A 19,310-nucleotide genomic window follows, 5' to 3' on the forward strand; every position below is an offset into this window, starting at 1 on the left:
TTTCTGCGCTGGGTGGGATGCAGTGCACCTAGTTGTATCCTGGCTTCAAGAAGATCTGGGCTCCTTGGGGCTGACATGTGGGATAGAAGGAGCAGGTGAGACCTATTGGCAGCTGAAGGGGAGAAGGTGCCCCATTATATGTGTGAGAGGCCTGGACTGAGGAGTTCTGGGCATGCAGGACTTTGAGTACAAAAGGGCAAGTCCCCACTGGGCCCCTCTCTCTGGCTCCAGTGACTGGCACTTAGGCCCTCTGGGAAAGTGCTTCCTCTGTCGCTGGACGGGCATCGACTCTTGCCCTGCCCTTCTTTGGCTTTAATTTCCGTGAAATTTGTGTGAAGCCACCTGAGCCATTCGTGTGAGGCAGAGTGCCCTGGAAGTTTGGGGAGATGAAGTGATCTTATAGTTCCCAACCAGCATTGCACACACACAGAGACTTCCACTGCACCTGCACCTGCTCCAGTGACCCTCTCCCTGTACTAATGGACTCTTTGGCCCCTGGTCATGTTGTCCAGCCCCTTCCTCTTCTCTTCTCAACCCCATCTCATCTGTCTTCCCTCCACCACAATTCAATCCTCATTCATTAGGGAGTTTTGTTTCTTTACCTCTTTGTCGCCTCTTTCTGACCAAGAGTGTGGACCACCGCTCTTCCTGAAGTGCTACTGATTGAGTTATTTTCCTGTGCAAAATCAGCTCCTGCCCCTGTGTTAATGGCAATGTTTCTGAGGCCAGGCTCTTGGGCACCCTGAGCTATGGCCCGGGGGAGTTTTTGCAAGCGGTGTGGAATCACCATTTGGCACACCGCGTCAGACTGCTAATGGGGAGTGCAGAGGTGGGGGGTCTCAGAAGAGTCCCAAACTTCCGAAAATCTCTCCGGTTTGAGACAGGAGTGAAAATAATTCTCCAAGTGGGGAAAATATGAAATACTGATGTTAAAAGCAGGCTTTGGGGAGCAATACTCTGAATAAGGCCACACTCTATACTAAGATACTCAGCCTGTCACAGAACCAGCGCCGATCTTAAAATGGCTTCTTCTAGAACATTCACCTCTGCCTATGAAGAGAGTTCCTTTTAGAAACTCATTCCTATTTTCGCTGGTAGGCTAATTTCTTTAAAAAGTAATTCCAAGGCCAGTTTTCTCGACACATACTTGTCCAGTAAATGACTAAACCATAAGGAAAGCTGATGGATGGTGAGAGAAGTTGTCTCTGGGGCTATCATAGAAAACCAGGCTTCTAAAACTCAGACTTCGAGAATCTTCCTGTCTCAACCCCTTCATTTTAAGCCTGAGGAAAATAAAGCTGTGGAGAAGTGAGACTTGCACCCATATTCATCAGCTGGGGTGAGGCATGGTTTGGAGTAGAGCCCTGATTTCTCCTTCTTCTGGACACAGAGGTCTTCCTCATGTTGGGTTATGGTGTGGATCCTGTTCTAGCTGCTGGTACAAATAGCCGTATCCCACCTGCTCACAGCGAGCACCACCTTGAGTGCTGTACTCACACTACCTGAGTCCTTACATTCCCCCAGTGGTAGATTTATCACCAAAATTCCTATTGTCTAGGTAGCAAGGCCACTCACTCATTGTGCAAGTGTTTGGACTTGGCTGTGAACCCAGGCAGGTGGGCTTGCAGGGTAGGCTCTGAACCCCACTGCCACCCTGCCTCTCACCCAGGCAGCTAGCTCATGGATGGCCCCGCAGAGAGTGTTCAGGTATACTCCTATTTGGGGAGGTGCTGGGGTAGGCTCGCTAAGCAGCATCCTTCTGAAGTCATGGGAAGAGGAACAGTTGTTTCCAAGGCTGTTTTGCAACTGTCAAAAAAAAAATCACTTATGCAGAGTTACTTTGTCACGTAGTTTTTAAGAAATCTCAGGAGAGGTTGCCTTTCTTAATTTTTTCCAACTCTTTCTTCATAGTCAGAAAGACAAAGTCTTTCTTCCTTTGTCCTTGGGGGGCAAGGAGAGCAGTATCCCATGATCACAGCTTCTTTACAAAGCTACTTTCCACCTCCAGGTGCGTGGAGGGGGCAGATGGACTGTTTTTAGATATACTCTTGCCCTTTAGAAAACAGTGTAGTTTATTTGTGAATGGGATGAAAGTCTTTAAGGCATGAACCGCAGATTTCTTTGATTTCTTCCCCCAATGACTGTGGGTGGTACAATTACTCTATATAAGCTACAGCACATGTATCTGAATGAGGTTCTCCCACAATGAACTCCTGCCAAGGTGTCTTACCAAGGGTCTTCTTGCCTTCCAGTTTTACGGGAGCCCTATACAGTCCGTGTGGAGGACCAGAAAACCATGAGAGGCAATGTTGCGGTCTTCAAGTGCATTATCCCCTCCTCGGTGGAGGCGTACGTCACCGTCGTCTCCTGGGAGAAAGACACCGTGTCACTCATCTCAGGTAGGCGAGGTGTGTCTGGGGCACAGGGTGCCGGGCTCACCTTCTTCAAGGCTGTTTCAGGTGTTGAATTGGGTTGCTAGATTTTGTGGCTCGATTCCGATATTCTTCCGTGAATTGACTGATGGATAGAAATAAGTTACTGTACATATAACCATCATGCTACTTCTCTGAGAAAATTTTGGCTTATTTCTGCTCCTTAATATAGGGCAATAGGGTTTTTGCATCTGTGAGAGTCTTCAGTGTTAATACTTAGAACTGATAGCCTGAAACCTGGAAAACAGAAGCTCTGGTTTTGTCTGCTGTGGCCCTTTCAAACGTCTGAAGAGCTATGTGATGTCTCTGAACTCTTTCTTGAAGATTCTACTCAGAATATTATATATATGTATATATATAATATTCTGAGTAGAATACATATATATATAATTTATGGGTTTGTTTTCAGAACCTGGAAATGATGCAACCGATATTTTCTTCTAAGATATTATAGTTCTAGTCTTATGGTGTTTAAGTAGATTTCTTGACCCCTTGCTGTCTACCTGGAAAGGGTTCAGTGTTTTTACTTTGCTCATTTTGGATAGTGAGTGACCCTGGGCTGCTTTTGGAGAACAGTGGTGATAAGCACCCAATGGGCTATAATAGGTTATAAATGACTGCTTTTCTAGACATCTGTGTGGATGTGTGTGCAAGTGTGCACACACACACATGCTTTCATGCAACTCTTGAATACCACCAAAATTTTGCCCATTCATTGACACGTGAAATTGGAACTAAGCTCTCATGGTGACATAACATTTCTGTTTTTCAGCTTATTGATTCTCTAGACAGTGTAGGTTACCGTACAGTGACCATTAAAGCAGTCATTAACCCATTCGAAAAAATTGTATCTTAGATCTTTGAAGTATATCCAGTAAACTGGCATGTAACAGATGTTTTCAGGTTTTCTTAACACTGTTCAGTCAGAGTCCCTTGAACTTTGGTGAATGATAGAGGCCTTGCTGTTATATTGGCGAATTGTCATAATTTAAAGTATTGAGAAAATACTGAGCTCAATGACTGAAATGTGATTGCAAATAATCATAATAGACTCACCTGTACACTTGTATTTGTTGTTTTTTTTCAAAAATTTTATTTATTTATTTTTAGTAATCTCTAAACCTGGTGTGGAATTTGAACTCACGACTAAGCGTCGTGTGCTCTCCTGATGGAGCCAGCTGGACACCCCTACTTGTTGTCTTTGATTAATGGTTTTAAGGGCTTGTCTTCCGAGGTCACTTTAGTTTCCTAATGGCAGATGGAGAAATCTGATGACGAGTCCCTCTGGCTGAGCCCAGGGCCAGAAGGGAAGGACATTCACACGCATGTAGTGAGGGCTTGTGGGTGCACTGAGCGGGAGGATGGGGGACAGGATTGGCAGTCTCCCACACTCAGGGGCCTCGGATGAGGGAGGCTCGGCCATTGTAGAACAGACATCAGAGAGCCTCCAGGTTTGCCGTGGAGGGGGAAAGAACAGGGGAGGATTACATTCTGCCTCCATGTGCTTCTACTTGAGGAGACACATGTCATTCCTATTAATATTTAATTGGCCAAGGCAGGTCATATAGTACACCTTTGTTCAGTGAGATGTGCCTGGAAGGGGAGAACCACTGGAGATCTGGGTGAGAAAAAGAAGTAGCTACCGAAGGTTTTATATACCTATCAATATGGACATCTATATCCATAGATGTTTTATATGTTCACAATAGAGGTTATTATATTTAAGAAAAACACTGTGTGCATTCTTATGTTTCTTAGGCTTCTTTAATTACTGGTATCCCCATGCAGGTTTCATCTTGTTGCAGTCGATGTGAATAAGACTTTTTTTCTTCAAACATGAACCTAATTAAATAAAATAAAAGGAATTTTATATCTGGTGAGCAGAGAGGGTACAGATATGCAGACATGGAACTGGCGTCTTGCTGATGGGTTCTGATGATGCCCATATCTCCTCAGTCATGCATGGGAGCTTTACCCTTCGGCAAAAACTTAAAAACAATGTGGGCCAGGGATAAGCACTTGGCTTTCCTTTTTTGCACAAAAGCATCCAGAAAACCAGTATGGTGTAGGCTTTGATCTCATTGAGGGATACTTTAGTAGGAAGATTTTGTTGGTTTGTAAGTAGGCACTTAAGCAAGCATGCTCCATGTGGCTCATATGGTGTGTGTGTGTGTGCATGCACATGTGTGTGTGTGTCTACAGAGAGAGAGAGATGGAGAGAAACACGAAGAGACAGAGACAGAGAGACTGAGACACACCCAGAAAGAGTATGAGTCCGAGCTGTTTGACTTCTCAGGGGGTTTAACCTGAGAACAGTGCCCGGGTGAGGTGTTAGGATCTGTGAACAAGAAGTCTTCAAATTATCCTTATAATGCAACTTATAGTGGCTTACTGTTGAACCCTGTTTCTAGCCCCCAAGCTCCACCCATCAGGGCTGCCAAAAGTGCCCAGGGAAGGAGATCATGAAGCCATCGGAGGTGATAAAATGGTTAAAAGACACCGAGGATCTTAATTAATAAGCTGCTTCCGAATGGTTTCGGTGGAGAAGGATTGCATTTCTCACTGGCGGCCAGGCCCTGAGTGAGGTGGGACACAGGTGACTACACACAGGAAGCTGGGAGGCTCAGAGGATGAGCCTGGGGCCTCTGTCCTGTAGGCAGCAGGAGGACCTCCAGATGGGATGCACAGCAGATGGTCTTAAAAGGTCAATTTATCTGTGATCTGTAAATAAACAGATAGCCCTGGTGCCTCCTTGCTGAACTGATTTAGATTTGGTGGTTGGCAGGGGACATGACCTCGTGTAAGTCTTTCTGGGATTCCAATACAGCCCAGCCCTCAGTGAATCTGGCTGGGAATGTTCCCAGGAAACATGTTCTGGTCTGCACATGTCACTTCCTTCGATGGAAGAAGGCAGTGAATCAATCCTCCATGAAAACAGAGGCTGTGTGAGACTCCACTGTGGTGGGTAGAGTAGGGAGAGAAGACTGGGAGTGGGACTGATCCAAGAAAGCTGGAGCTCCCAGAGGCCACATAGGGCCTTGGCCACTGTCCCTGCTCACACAGGGCTCATGGTGAGAGGTCACTGGCACAGGGAGAGGTATGTCCCTGGGCCTCCACTCTGCCCCTGCACTCAGCCTCCTAGGTCCAAGGTCCCTGGAGGGAGGCCAAAGAGGCAATGCCTGCTTTTGGTCAGCAGAGATCCACTTTCTGCAGACCTTCTAGGCTAGGGCTCTTTGGAAATCTAGGCTAAGGTGAGTGGGTTATCTGTGACCTAGGAAATCCTTCCAATGGAAAAAAAAAAGTAAATATCGATGAATTCTTATAAAAAGAAACGAAGGGCTTCTATGGGCATGTCTTACTAATTTTTGCCCTTTACCTTGGTTGAGGAAATCAATGACTGGGCTATGTTCTTGCAGGGGTAAGAAGCACCAGTCATGTCTGTCTGGGTTTCGACATGATCTGCATGGATTCATTAGCCATCCCAACAGTTGTGTCATTAGCTTATTATACATGAGGTCATGCATTGAATTCTTTCCAGGGGAGTTTTAAGTTGGCCTTTCTCTAGACTCAGGAGTCAAGCTGTGCCTCTCTTATCATATGAGGTCATTAGATCACCAAATTAAGAGCATAAACGAATTCATCTATTTTAAACTATCTTTGGAAAGAATCTTCCAGTGGTCTTATTAGGGGCTGACTGTCCATATCCCCTTAAAATTCATATGTTGAGGTCCCAACCCCCAATGTGATGGTATTCAGAGGTGGAGGTTTTGGAAGAATTAGGATTTGAAGAGGCTGTGAAGGTGGAGCCCGCCATGATGAGATTAGTGTCCTTAAAGGGAGAGACACCAGGGCTCTCCCTCTCCACTGAATGAGGACAGGGAGCAGGCAGCCATCTGAATCTGAGAAGAGGGCTGTAACCCCAACCCAACGGTTGAGGCAGCCTGTTCTTGGATGACCAGCCTCCAGAACTGTGAAAAACAATTGCCTCTTGTTGAAGCCACCCAGCCTGTGACATTTTACTTACTTATTTCTTTATTGCAGCCGGAGCTATGAACATAGGCTGAAAAGTAGGCCTCCCATAATTCCCCCAGGGAAGGAGAGGCATGTAATGTCTGATGCTGCCGTGTGCTCTGCTTTGCTGTCTCCCTGGGCTCTCCGCCTGACCATGGGAGGCCATATGGTCTCCCTTCACTCTCGTCCTCTGGCCGATGGATGATAGGAACTGGGGAATGTGTGGAGGGAACGCATCTCAGGGACAGGTGCACACTGTGCATTTACTGTCCTCTGTGAAGGGGATGAACCTGGATCTATTGTCTTCTCACCTAACAGAAAGGAGCCAGGGAAAGCAAGAGCAATGATGTTCATACTCGTTTTCCAACATCCTTATCACTTCTCTTCCTCGAAGCACAAATGAGAGCCTTTTAAATATTAGAATATTAATGTAGCCCATAAAAGTGCAGTAGTGTGGATAGCAATGTGCCTTGGGAGGTACTGCTGAGAGGAGACACAGGACCCCATCCCGGCAAAGAACAATATCGACAGCTTTACATTTGGGTTTCACTCAGTGGCCCGTGGAGAGTTTCTTTCCGATTAGGGAGGCTGGCAATGAGAGAGCCCAGCATTCTGTGTCTGTTTCCTCTGATAAAGTGCTGAGAATCTCACCGGGGGTTTAGCTACATTAACATCAAAGACACAGCCCAAGGGTAACTGGATTTGGAAAATGGAAACAGTGAACATTTTACCATTCCCAGAGAATCTGTCTCCCTCTTTAGCACTGGCCCAGTTTTCTGTTACGATATTTCCCATCTGAACACCTCCATTAGTGATGACTCAAGGAGAATTTTATCTCTTAGGATCAATGAGTTCAAGTCCACGGACGATTATTTGGTTTCCTGTATTTTGGGTAAAAGTGAACAATTTTCTGTCCACATTAAATATCAAAGGATATTAGCCCAGCACTTCACGTGAAATACTCGTGGTGGTTTAGAGATGCAGTCTTTGGGTCTGGTCACCATAGATAAGGTGGGATTTGGACTTGAAGAAGCCCCCCTTCCTTCTGCCTCAAGATGGCTTCTGCTCTCAGGGAGCCAAGGGGGGAGATTACCTCATTGTGTGTGGTGTGACCATGTGGACAGGCAGAGCTGCGGCCATCACAGGAACACACACCTGCAGTGTTTTTTGCCTGGGGAGGAACAGAAGCTTTCCCAGGAGCGGTGGCCATTTAAGAAAATGCTGGTTTGCATTTTAGGATGGGGAAAGCAATTACACTGTAGATATAGTCACTCCAGGTAGGCAAGGTTTTCAAGTTTCAGCAAACTTAAACTAAGAGCGGGTTTGATGTGCTCTGTTGGCTTTTGGAGTGCGGGGCTCAGCTGCTGGGGGCAAGGAGGGCTGTATGCGGCTGACTGTCTCTGTCTGTGAAACCTGTAACTCTAAGAGAGGACACGTCCTCGCCTCCTAAGGCACTCATATTTTTCATTTTACTTATAGTCACTGAGCATTTTCAAGGCAACCTGCAACTAAGCTGCTCAGGTTGCCATGGTGATAAGACCCAGCTCTGCCCTCAAGGTGCTTGTGAGTAAAGGGAATGAGATCAACATCAAAATGATTTAGGGGACAGACCTATTGCCATCTGAAAGCCTGGTCTTTGATTTTAAAAGTATCAGGGATGTGATGAGCACTGGGTTCTATGCAACTGATGAATTACTGAACTCTACACCTGAAACTAATGATGTACTGTATGTTGGCTAATTAAAAAAAATAAATAAATACAAGCACCAGGGAGCTGCAGGAACAAAGAAGTCTTGGTTTCACAGTCACTGAAAAAGAAATTTGTAGATCCAAATGGAAACTGTTAAAGGAGCTCACCCCTTCCTTCCTTCTTTCTTTCCTTCCTTCCATCCTTCCTTCCTTCAACCCTTCCTCCCTCCTATCACCCATCTATCCATCTATCTATCTATCTATCTATCTATCTATCTATCTATCTATCTTGATTTCCAGGAAGTAGGAGCATCCTTATGAACACTGGAAGTCAGCACAGGAGGGATGCAGGAGACTGGAATTAGAAAGGTGGAGAGATGTAATATTCTCACCACGCTATATTTTAGGCAAGCAGGATAACTGAAAAATGGTCATGCGCACTGGAAGGGAGGGTCCAGGTCTCTTTCTTTTTTAAAAGCCATTATTTGGCCACTTAAGTCTATTTTCATTAAATTAGCTTTTGCATGCTACTCCACTGCCCCCTGAAAGTAATTAAAACCTGCCTGGGGGGTGCAGAGAAACTGTCGACACTGGGAATGAAGGTGATGTTAGCAGTTGGATGGGTGGCTCAAGTCTGGCATTTCAGAAATAAGCCACTAGTGAGATCCTGAATGGTCCAGGGTGAACAGAAAGTCTAATAAGTGTCAGCCTTCAGAGACAAGACATATTCCCATTCTCAAAATTGGAAATTGTATTCAAGATTATAGTGCAAAACAACAACAACAACAAAGTTTTTGAGTTTTGAACTTCTGAGTCAAGTAGACACATGGCTAAAGACATGTTAATATAATATTTTAAAAAAGAAAGAAAGGAAGAAAGAGAGAGGAAGGAAGGAAGGAAAAGGAAGGAAGGGAGGGAGGGAGGAAGGAAAGAAGAAAGGGAGGAAGGGAAGGAGGAAGGAAGGAAATGGAAAGAAGAAAGGAAGGGAGGGAGGGAGGGAGGAAGGAAGGAGGAAGAAAGGAAAAACAAGGAAAATGTGGTAGCAGATTTATTCTGGAGCATGTCAATGTGTATGTGTGTGTGTGTGTGTATGTGTGTTTATGAAACACCCCTTCTGCCATGAAGGTATTGGGTCATTCAGTTAGCCTAACACACTGCTTGGTTTCCTATCAAGCATCACCAGGGGATTTTGGCTGCTGATTGCAGCTCCCACAGATTAGCTGGTGACCGGGGAGCAAATGTCTTTTTACCCTGCCTCAGCTCTCATATGTGGATAGAAAATGGTTTTACTGGTCCCTCTCCTAATAAAATGGTAGAATATTAAAATTCCAAATTGAATATTTCACTTCTCAATCCAGCCTTTTTTTTTTTTTTTTTTTTGGTCTTAGATTTAGTCTCGTAGAATTTTTATTTTATGCATGTGCCAGAGGCTCGTTGATTTGCTGGGAAGACTCCCAGGACTCAGCATATAATTTTACCCCCCTTTGAGATTTATTACAATGAGAGGATACACAGCAAAATCTGCAAAGGGAAAAGGTGTGTGGGGAGAAGTCTGGAGGAAACCAGGCGCAAGCTTCCAGGACTTTCTTCCCCATGGAATCACATAGGTCACACTTAATCTCCATAGCCAGGAACAGTGACAACAAGTGTAAAATGTTCTCTACCAGGGAACTCATTAGACATTCAGTATTGAAGGGTTTTACTAGAAGTCCATCAGGTAGGTACCCTCTGCGTGACATGTACCATAATTCCAGACTCTCAGAAGGACGACAGGCATTTAGGTGTTCAAGAAACCATATTGTTTGTATAGTTTAGACACAGTGAGATGGCAGGAATCCTCCTGAAATTCCAATTACCAGACACCAGCCAAGGGTCAGCCTTGCGAGCAGACCTATTAAGGAAAGCAGTTTTAGATCTATTATGTTAATTGGTTTCTGTACAGGGCAGTTTTCTCAGTGATGGTGGACCCTTGCTTGTCACCCATTGGACAATCACTTTTTGAATGTGCCCAGCACCAAATGCTAGAGAAAGCAAGTGAATAACTTCTTCCTAATCTTGCATGGTCTGGTCTCTACCACTTGCATGCTACTGAAATTTACATTTCCAAGGTCACCTAGGACTTTCTAATGTCAAATTCCAATGGCAAGTTCTCTGACTTCCTTGAAGAACCTACACCGTTGACCTTCTTCCTCCATTGGTTGCCCTCCTTTGGTTAACTTTCTCCTCTTCGATTATTTCTGCACTATCACTTTCCTTATCTTTTCCTCCCTGCTCAGAAATGTAAATAGACCCCAAAACTAAGTCTTCACCCCTAGCTCCTTTCAATCTCCACTTTCTTTATCAGTCATCTCATTTCTTTCCTGGGGCTTTGTCCGTCATGTCTATGTAGATGATCCTAACTTTGGGCCTCTCTTCTCTCCTGGGCTTGCTAATTCTGCACTGTCTGCTCCCCTCCTGCCACCTCCAACAGAGCATAACTAAAGCAGAATTCAGCATGCTTTCCAACCACAAATGAATTTGCCTTTGAATTCTTCCCCTTTTTTTTCCCCCTCCAGATTTTAACTATTAGTTTCCAAAGTATCACCGGATGGGTTCTAAACAGCATACCTTAAAACAACAGAAATGTGTGCCGTCACAGTTCTGGAAGCTAGAAGCACAGGATCAAAATGTAGCAGGGCCGTGCTCTCCCTGAAGGCTCTGGGGGACAGTCTATTCTGTGCACTTCTCCGAGCTTCTCGCCATTTCGCTGGTCCTTGGTATTCCTCAGCTTCTAGACACCGTCACTACAATATCTGCCTCTTTGGTCACAGGGCTTCTGTCCTGTGCATGTCTCTGTGTCTCTTCTCATCTATAAGGGCACCAGGTCAGATAGGACTAAGGGCCCACCCTACTCCACTATGATCTCATCTTAACTAATTACATTTATGATGACCCTATTTCCGAATGAGGTCATGTTTTGAGGTTCCGGGAAGGACACAAATTTTGGGAGGATGCTCCCAGTATATTAACAGATCTTTCTGATGTCTTTTGATCCTCTATTATACCTATTTTACGTCTTTTTCTATAGCCTGCTTGACAGCTGACAAACATGTATCAAATGAGATCCTGAAATAAAAATAGTTTCAGAAGGAAGGAAACAAAAAACAGAGGGTTTCAGTGCAGAGCGCCCATACCTGATTGACTGTTCCCATGCTGTCCCCTTTGCCCTGCCCCAGTTGTGTTAGAATGCCAGCTGGCAGCCACACCATCAGCTGCTTCCCCCTCAGCTGTGTGTAGCCTGCCCTTGTGTCAGACTGGGCTGGGGACCAGGATGGGGACAGAAGCAAGATGTTCCAGAGCCAAGACATCAGGGATTTTAGGCAAACTGTGTGACTTATATTTTCAGATCATGCTATGGCCTGAATTGTGTCCCTACATTCGTGAGCCCTAACCCCCAATATTTGGAGATAGGGTCTTTAAATGGTAATTAAGGTTAAATGAGGTTTTAAAGGTTGGGCTCTATTCTAGTAGGACTATTTCCTTTTAAGAAGAGGTACAGAGCCATGCAAACACCCAGTGAAAAGGGAAGAGGGCTCTCAGCAAAACCCAACTCTACCAGCACCCTAATCTCTGATTTCCATCTTCCAGAACTGTGAAAGTACGTTCTGTTATTTAAGCCCCCCAGTCCATGGTATTTTGTTATGGCAGTCTGAGCTGACTAATATAGAGGAAATGCGTATAAACTCACTTTCTCAACTGAATTCTGCTACTTCAAAACTCGGCATGTTACATTGCTCTCCCACCCAGCTTTCTGGGTTGCACTGACACATTAGTAGATAACATATATGACGCCATCTGTTGCTAAAGTGAACTCTCATGCTGTTGATAAATGATCCCATTTTCAGTAGTAGTGGATATTTTTGTAATTTAGAGTCCTAGGCTTCCCTTCCCTAAGGGAAAAGGGGACATTTATTACTGGAAAAATGAATAGTAAATTTCCCAAATGGCTAGCCATCTGAAAACTTATATGCAATACAAAATTTCCCATGCAAGTGAAATCATATGGTATGTGTTGTACACTCGAAACCAATGTAACCTTGTGTGTCAACTACACTAGAAAAAAACTATGATGTGATGAGCACTGGGTGTTATACACAACTGATGAATTATTGAATACTACATCTGAAACTAGTGATGTACTATATGTTGGCTAATTGAATTTATTTATTTATTCATTTGTCAGAGAGAGAGAGAACACACACAAGCAGGCAGAGGCAGCGAGAGAAGCAGGCTCCCTGCCAAGCAAGGAGCTCAATGCAGGACTTGATCCCAGGACCCTGGGATCATGACTTGAGCCAAAGGCTTAATCAACTGAGCCACACAGGTGTCCCGGCTAATTTAATTTAAATAAAAAACTAAAAAACAAAACAAAATTTAAAAATTTCCCACCAAAGTACCCCAAATTCAAAAGTCAATCTGAAAGCGACTGTATTTTTGTTGGATAAGCAATGACTTAGGATCGGAACATCTACAGCTGAGTCCTGTTTGCACTGACTATCCTGTGTCCGTGTGTGGGAAATGAATGAGAGTATTTGCAGGGGACCCTGGCTAGCTCAGTTGGTAGAACATGTGATTCTTGATCTCAAAGTCTTGAGTTCAAGCCCCACATTGAATGTAGAGCTTTAAAAATGGGGGGGGGGTTATAGAATATTTTAGTCTGTTTAGTTTCTGGAAACATAGTGATAATGCACACTATTGACTGTCCAGATCTGGGCTGTTTAAAGAATTGAAAACCTTGCACATGCTGCTCTGTGTGAGCGCCGTCAAGATGTCTTTTGTGGAGAAGCTAATGAGCAGGTACAGTAAATAAATAAATATTTTTCCAAAATCTCCTGACGGGGTCACTCTTCCAGCGAAGGCTTCAGGCTTCTGTTCACATTTCATCGTTGCCAAAATTCTGTGTGACATCTTGGGTTTGAACTTAGACCTGGCTTTGGGTCCCCATGTCACAGCTGTGAGAGCGTCAACAATTGATTACCTCTCTGTAGAATTGGATACAGTGTTTTGATAAAGATTAGAAATGCCTGGGGAGGTGCTCCATGAATTATAAATACCTAGCCAATTCCTGGTCTCTAGCTATGTATTTGTCTCTCTAGTCAGAAGGCACAAGGATGGGCCCCGGAGCTGACGTCTAGGTCCACATCCCCAATCCACCACAGCCCCCACGGGTGTCTTGGGCTGATCGTGTAACTTTTCTTTGTCTTAGTTTCCTCGATTGGAAAATGAGAGCAACAATAGCAGGAACTACCTCATAAGGTGGTTGAGATGATTAAATGAGTTAATCTATGCAAACACTTAGAACAGTGTTTGACGGAAATGTTGGCGTTGTTGTTATTCATCTTCTGTCTGAAGTACTCCTGGTCCAGAAAGCAGGCACTCAGGACTGCATGATTTCCAAGCAAATAAGAAACTGCTTGTGTGAGCTTATTAGGGAGCAAAAGCAGAAATTGTCTTATTTAAGAAGAATTACTAAAATGCCAGGTATACCAAATGATCTGGTGTCCTGCAATTTCGATGTAAAGGCATTAGAATACTACTGAATTAATAATCTCTGGGGTTTTATCATAATAAACAATTGTTTTATTAAATGTTTACTTTTCTTAAACAGCAATCAGATAGTGTATAATGAGCCATGAACTAGACTAAGAGGCTCTTTACTTTTACCCTCAGAGAGAAATCAGAAGACCTGTTTGAGGAAAGGTTTGAGCTTCCGCTGAAACACTTGGAAAACGTTTGGGTTAGTAAATGGCTGATGACCTATGTCACATTCTACTGAACAACTTCTAATAGCCCTGTAGGCGGTTATTTTCAGCAGCTCCACTTCCCAGATAAGAATACTGAGACCAGCGTGTTTCATGCCCTCACCTGGGGTCTTACCTACCACTTCTCCCTCTCTAGAAAGTAGAAGTTCTGCCTTTTGAAAAGTTTTGGTTTTCTACAACACCTAAGCATCTGAGAGTCAACAGAAGTTGTCAATTGAATGACAAACAACTTATAACAGCCGTAGCTTACTTAAACAAGAAAAACACTTTAAAATATGGTATGACTTTGGATAGGTGACATATCTAGGACATTTCATGTGGTTTGGGGACAATATGCTTCATGTTTTTTGAAAGACTATTCCCCAACTAGAGAAGAATCCAAATAGATGAAACAGTCTAGGATAAGAATTATTTTGATTTTATTTAAAACCGTACCTTCCCATTGACCTCAAGTATGACATTATGGTCCCCGGCATATAAAGGTAGCTTGATAAATGTTTATTGAAAGAATGTTGAATGAGCAACTGTTCCATTAAAATTATGGTATTTTCTTTCAAATTATTCTTAATACTTTAAGAAAAGCTTTCACTTTCCTATTTTTTTTTTTCTACTACTCTGAAGCACAACTTCACATCAACTTCTCCTCCCAGTGCAAAGTGTCTGGGCAGGTCAAATCCCATGCAACCTGGTGTTTCACAGTTGATTTTCACAAAATGACAATGTTCTAAGGGAAATAGATATTCCCAAATCCCCAATATTTATTAGTCCCAAAGCAAAAGCTGTCTCCCATTATTTTCATGAAATGATTTTATTTTTGTCACCTTCCAGTCTTGTTCTGTGACATTTGTTAAAATTTAGCACTGAATAGTGTAGGTGAGTGTGTAAGACAAAGGAGATCCTTCCATGCCAAGACTCAATTATCATATGGTTTCACTTATTTGTGGAGCCTAACAAATAGCATGGAGGACAAGGGGAGTTAGAGAGGAGAAGGGAGTTGGGGGAAATTGGAAGGGGAGGTGAACCATGAGAGGCTATGGACTCTGAAAAACAATCTGAAGGGTTTGAAGAGGTGGGGGGGTGGGAGGTTAGGGGAACCAGGTGGTGGGTATTAGAGAGGGCATGGACTGCATGGAGCACTGGGTGTGGTACAAAAACAATGAATACTGTTATGCTGAAAATAAAAAAAAAATTAAAAAAAATAAAGGGCATTTTAGAACACTTTCTAATGCACAAGGTCCACAGCCAAGCTGTTACTCCTTACATTTTACTTTACTCACTTCTCTAAAGGGAAGTGAGCATGCACGTGTGCACACACACACACACACACACACACCCCTTCAGTAAACACAGTCAACTCTCCTATATAGCTTTTGTGTGTAGGGGCACCTGTTCCAAACATGGATCAGCGTGCTTCCCCAATTTATGATGCTACATCTGAAAACTATAGAATTTCTGTGTAGAGGAGGGTCAGCGTGTCTTTCTGATGTGGATGGTGGGGTTTTAGAAAGGTCACATGACCAACAGCAGAAATGGCAGCTGCCTGGTGGGAGGGCTCACCCATGTGAGTCTGGGTGACTATGGAAATGTTGCTTAGAGCCTCATTCATCTCTATCTCTGGCTCAGATTTTGTGTTGGAAAATTATTTCATGGAGAAAGAAGCAGTCGCCTCAGTATAGGTGGCAAAGTGGGGACTTGGTGGGATTTGGGGGGGTTGTTTTGCACGAGTAACTTAAAGATCTTTTATTACTTTCATGTAAGCCCTTACTGTAATAAAGCATTATTTTTATTTGTTAAAATACTTTTTTTTATTTATTTGAAATAAGGAGGGAGAGCACAAGCAGGGGGAGGAGCAGAGGGAAATGGAGAAACGGATCCCCGCTGAGCAGGGATCCCAACACGGGGCTCGATCCCAGAATCCTGGGATCATGACCTGAGCCGAGGCAGATGCTTAACCCACAGAGCCATCCTGGTGCCCCGACATCATATGGCGCATGGGAGAGGTGCACAGAGGAGACAGAGGGATCTGGTCAGGACTTCAACAGTGAAGGACCTGCCCACACCCCTGCATGCTTGGAACCATTGATTTAAAAGGAGTTCATTGAAAATTGTGCTTCTCAGGATAAGTCACTTGGAAATAGACTTAAAATCACGAGTTTTTGAGTTTCATTTCAATATTGAATACTTCAAATGCATTTTCATGCAAACGAGATATTGCATATCTGGGAATGTATGCTGGTAGATGCTAAAATATAAATATATTCCTCTAGAGGTAGAAATGTCCTTAGATTGATGTTTCTAGACTTTATTTTGGATCAGGGACCAGCTGAGGAGGTAATGCGACCTACGGAACAGTAGATCCCCAGGAAACACATCATACCCAAACCTGCATGAATTCTAGAACCTTTCTGTTCCTCATCAACCTTGCAACCCATCCACACCCTCCCAATGCCATCCTCACCTGCCCTCGCCCAGACTAACTGGGTGTCCCCCCGGGTGAAACCTTCTGATAGACACATCAAGTAGTGTTTTTTTTTTTTCTTTTTTAATGAAGTTTGACCTTGAAATCTCCAGCCTCATCCTTTTTCTGATCTTTTCTTTGTCCCTGTTCTTTCTGCTCCCTTTGTCACTTATACATTTCCTCTGCTTCTGTGCCCACTCCATTGTACCGGTGGCTTTCACTGCAATTGTTCCCGTACCAGGAAAAGTGAGGGGCTTTTTATAAAGAGCCTTCATCAAGTCATTTTCAAACTACAGATGATATTAGGAAAGAAAGGCCGTACTGAGATTCCCCCTCCCTAATTAGATGGTGAAATTTTTAGTTCTTGGCATTGTTATCTGTTCGAATTGAAACCCTATCATTGAAAAAGCCAAATGAACTTGGAATTGAGGAGGGCCATTTCCCAAAAGGGAATGCAGCCAGACTTGAGCCCTCTGCAGAAGCCAAATCAACGCGCCATCTGGGTGCACGTGGCACGTTTCTACTTCTCTGGTTTCAAGTAATTTGCTCTTTAAAAAATCATCCTAAGATTCAGGATTTAAAAAAAAAATCATCTATGTTGCAAATCCCCACTACGAATAATCGAATGTTGGAGAGGACTGTATCTCGGCCTCGCAGACATCCTTTAAATGATCCACAAACATTATTCACGGCTTGTACACTTTGCATTGTCTTTATTTTCTGTCCCAATATCTGTGTCCCAGTGACGCCCCTCTTCTGCTGAATTCCACTCTGTCTCCTGCCACTAAGTGAGGAGAAAATATCACAGTGCTTGTCTCACCCGTGTCCTCTTCTGCGGACTCCTGTGCCACTATCAGCAAGTGAAGGGAGCCCGACCGCCCCCCCCATCGCTGGCCGTGACCTCAGTGACTCTCTAGCAAAAGGTTTCCACAGAATTCCGAAGTCGATTTTACACACGAGATGCACAGAACCTCTGATTTCCTTGGGGCCTGATGAGTGACTTTCATGGGTCCCCTTACATAATTTATTTATGGTCTTGAACACATGAGCCCGGGTTTATGTTCCTGAATCTCTGGCTCTTTGTTTACTAGATTTGATTCATTGCTGCAAAAGATGAATGCGTATATGCTCCTCTCTTCCTCTATCAAAATTGCCAAAACATTGATTATAAACATCTTTAATTTTATGTTGATATTTTCAAAAAGAAATCCTTCATGGATGGTAAGGGTGTACGTAAGGATTGTCTTCTAAGGAAAAGCAATGGAGCTGGACGACCCCTTTAATGTACTTGCGTTCATCGCTGATAATATCAAGTTTTATACCTGTTTGCTGTATGTGGGAGAAATATATACCCACAGTTGCTTCAGTTTTCAATTTAGAGTCCAAGATTGAATTACTTCTTACTAATAGTGGCTATTGATTTAGAGATCTTTGGTATGTACCCTCGTGAGATAGTTATTCAGAAGTAAGATCGGAAGGCCCAGGGATATGTGATGTTGGGTATGTCTGTTGTTGTTAAATTGTGATAGCATGCTCCTAAACCCCACAAGCAATAAATAGCAGGACGCTGAAAGTGATAGGAGCTTGAACCTCTGTAAAGGTTCAGTAGACTTCTCTGGGTACATGAGGTTGTAACATGGGTTGTAAAACCCAGTTTTACAGAGAAGTGTATTTGTTAATAAAGATCACATGTTACCAGAATTTAAAGCAATTTAGGATGAAGTGCTTTTTCCTTTCATTTAAATTTGACTCATTTATCCTCAGTCTCAAATCCCTTTCTAAGAGAAGTATGTGACACAGAAACTATAAATTAGGGACAGTGACCGGTGCTCTGTCATTGGAGTGGGCATCTCGTGCGAGGGTGGGCACACTGGGCAGAAATGAGAGAAGGGCTGGGAGAGAGGAAGGCAAGTTGGCCAGATGTGTGCATCTCAACCCGCACACCCATATTCTCCCTGACAGCTACGTGATTCATTCAAAGGCGTATTGATTTTTTCTTCTCTGAGCTAGCCTGCTGACCGGCTTTGTTGACAGGTTTGTGTGAATCAGACCGATCTGACGGTCGGAACTGTGCTAGTGGGTTAGTCCCTGGGGTCTGGGACAAATATCTTATACCTAGTAGTCCTCATCAACAGTGAGGGGGAGATCTGTGAACGCACCTTCCCGTGCCATGACGTGAATTCGGGGACAGCAGTCTACAGTCAGAAGCAGCTGGGACTGCTTGTTTAGTAAACAGGCAAAGTGTGTGCGTGTATGTGTATGTGAGTGTGTGTGTGTGTGTGGATGTGGATGTGAGTGTGTGTGTGTGGATGTGTATGTGTGTGTGTGCATGCTTGTGTATGGCTGTACAACGGAGTGAGACCTATGGCTTTGTCACTCTTTGCAACAGACATTAGTCAAGATTTAACTCTTAAAAAGTACCTTTTGGATACCTGGGATCAACTTCAAATGAATCTAGTGTGCGTGGGTGGGGGTTGGGTGTGGCAGGAGGACATCGCTGCTGAGACGGGTGGCGGACACGTGGATGCTCACCAGGACCGTACATATCTGTTGTGCACGTCTGAAATTCTCTGTAATGAGAGGTCAGAGGGAAAGCACCTGGATAACAAACCACACCACTTTTTACTTGAACCTTTGGAGTACACGGTTAAACATGACCAATTGTCATGTCATCAAGCCAGAAACAGGCAGATTGGGAACGTCATATTTTAAAAATTAATGACCCATTAAGTGAAGTGTTGTATTCCTGCTGGTTATGAGCCCTGAAATTCTGGGACAACACTAGAACCATTAAAAAAAATGTTCTTTAAGCTTAATGATGCTTCTCTTAGTTGAGAGTGTTAGTTCTCAGTTGATGAGATATTTTTGACCAGCATTTCCTAAGCTGTGTCCATGTAGAGGTTAAGAGGACAGAAGACA

The 19,310-nt window shown here is 43.7% G+C and overlaps 1 protein-coding gene across 1 annotated transcript in view; it reads left to right on the plus strand.

Moving 5' to 3' along the window:
• The window catches only part of DSCAM (DS cell adhesion molecule), a 655,321-nt gene that overhangs the window by 59,069 nt on the left and 576,942 nt on the right, over positions 1-19,310 (plus strand). Inside the window, exon 3 of the mRNA XM_032865305.1 lies at positions 2,253-2,399. Coding sequence (XP_032721196.1) covers positions 2,253-2,399 — 147 coding nt within the window. The remainder of the gene's footprint in view (positions 1-2,252; positions 2,400-19,310) is intronic.

Source organism: Lontra canadensis, unplaced genomic scaffold (assembly GCF_010015895.1).
Source record: "Lontra canadensis isolate GAN:19392208 unplaced genomic scaffold, GSC_riverotter_1.0 scaffold29, whole genome shotgun sequence".
Taxonomy (NCBI): Eukaryota; Metazoa; Chordata; class Mammalia; order Carnivora; family Mustelidae; genus Lontra; species Lontra canadensis.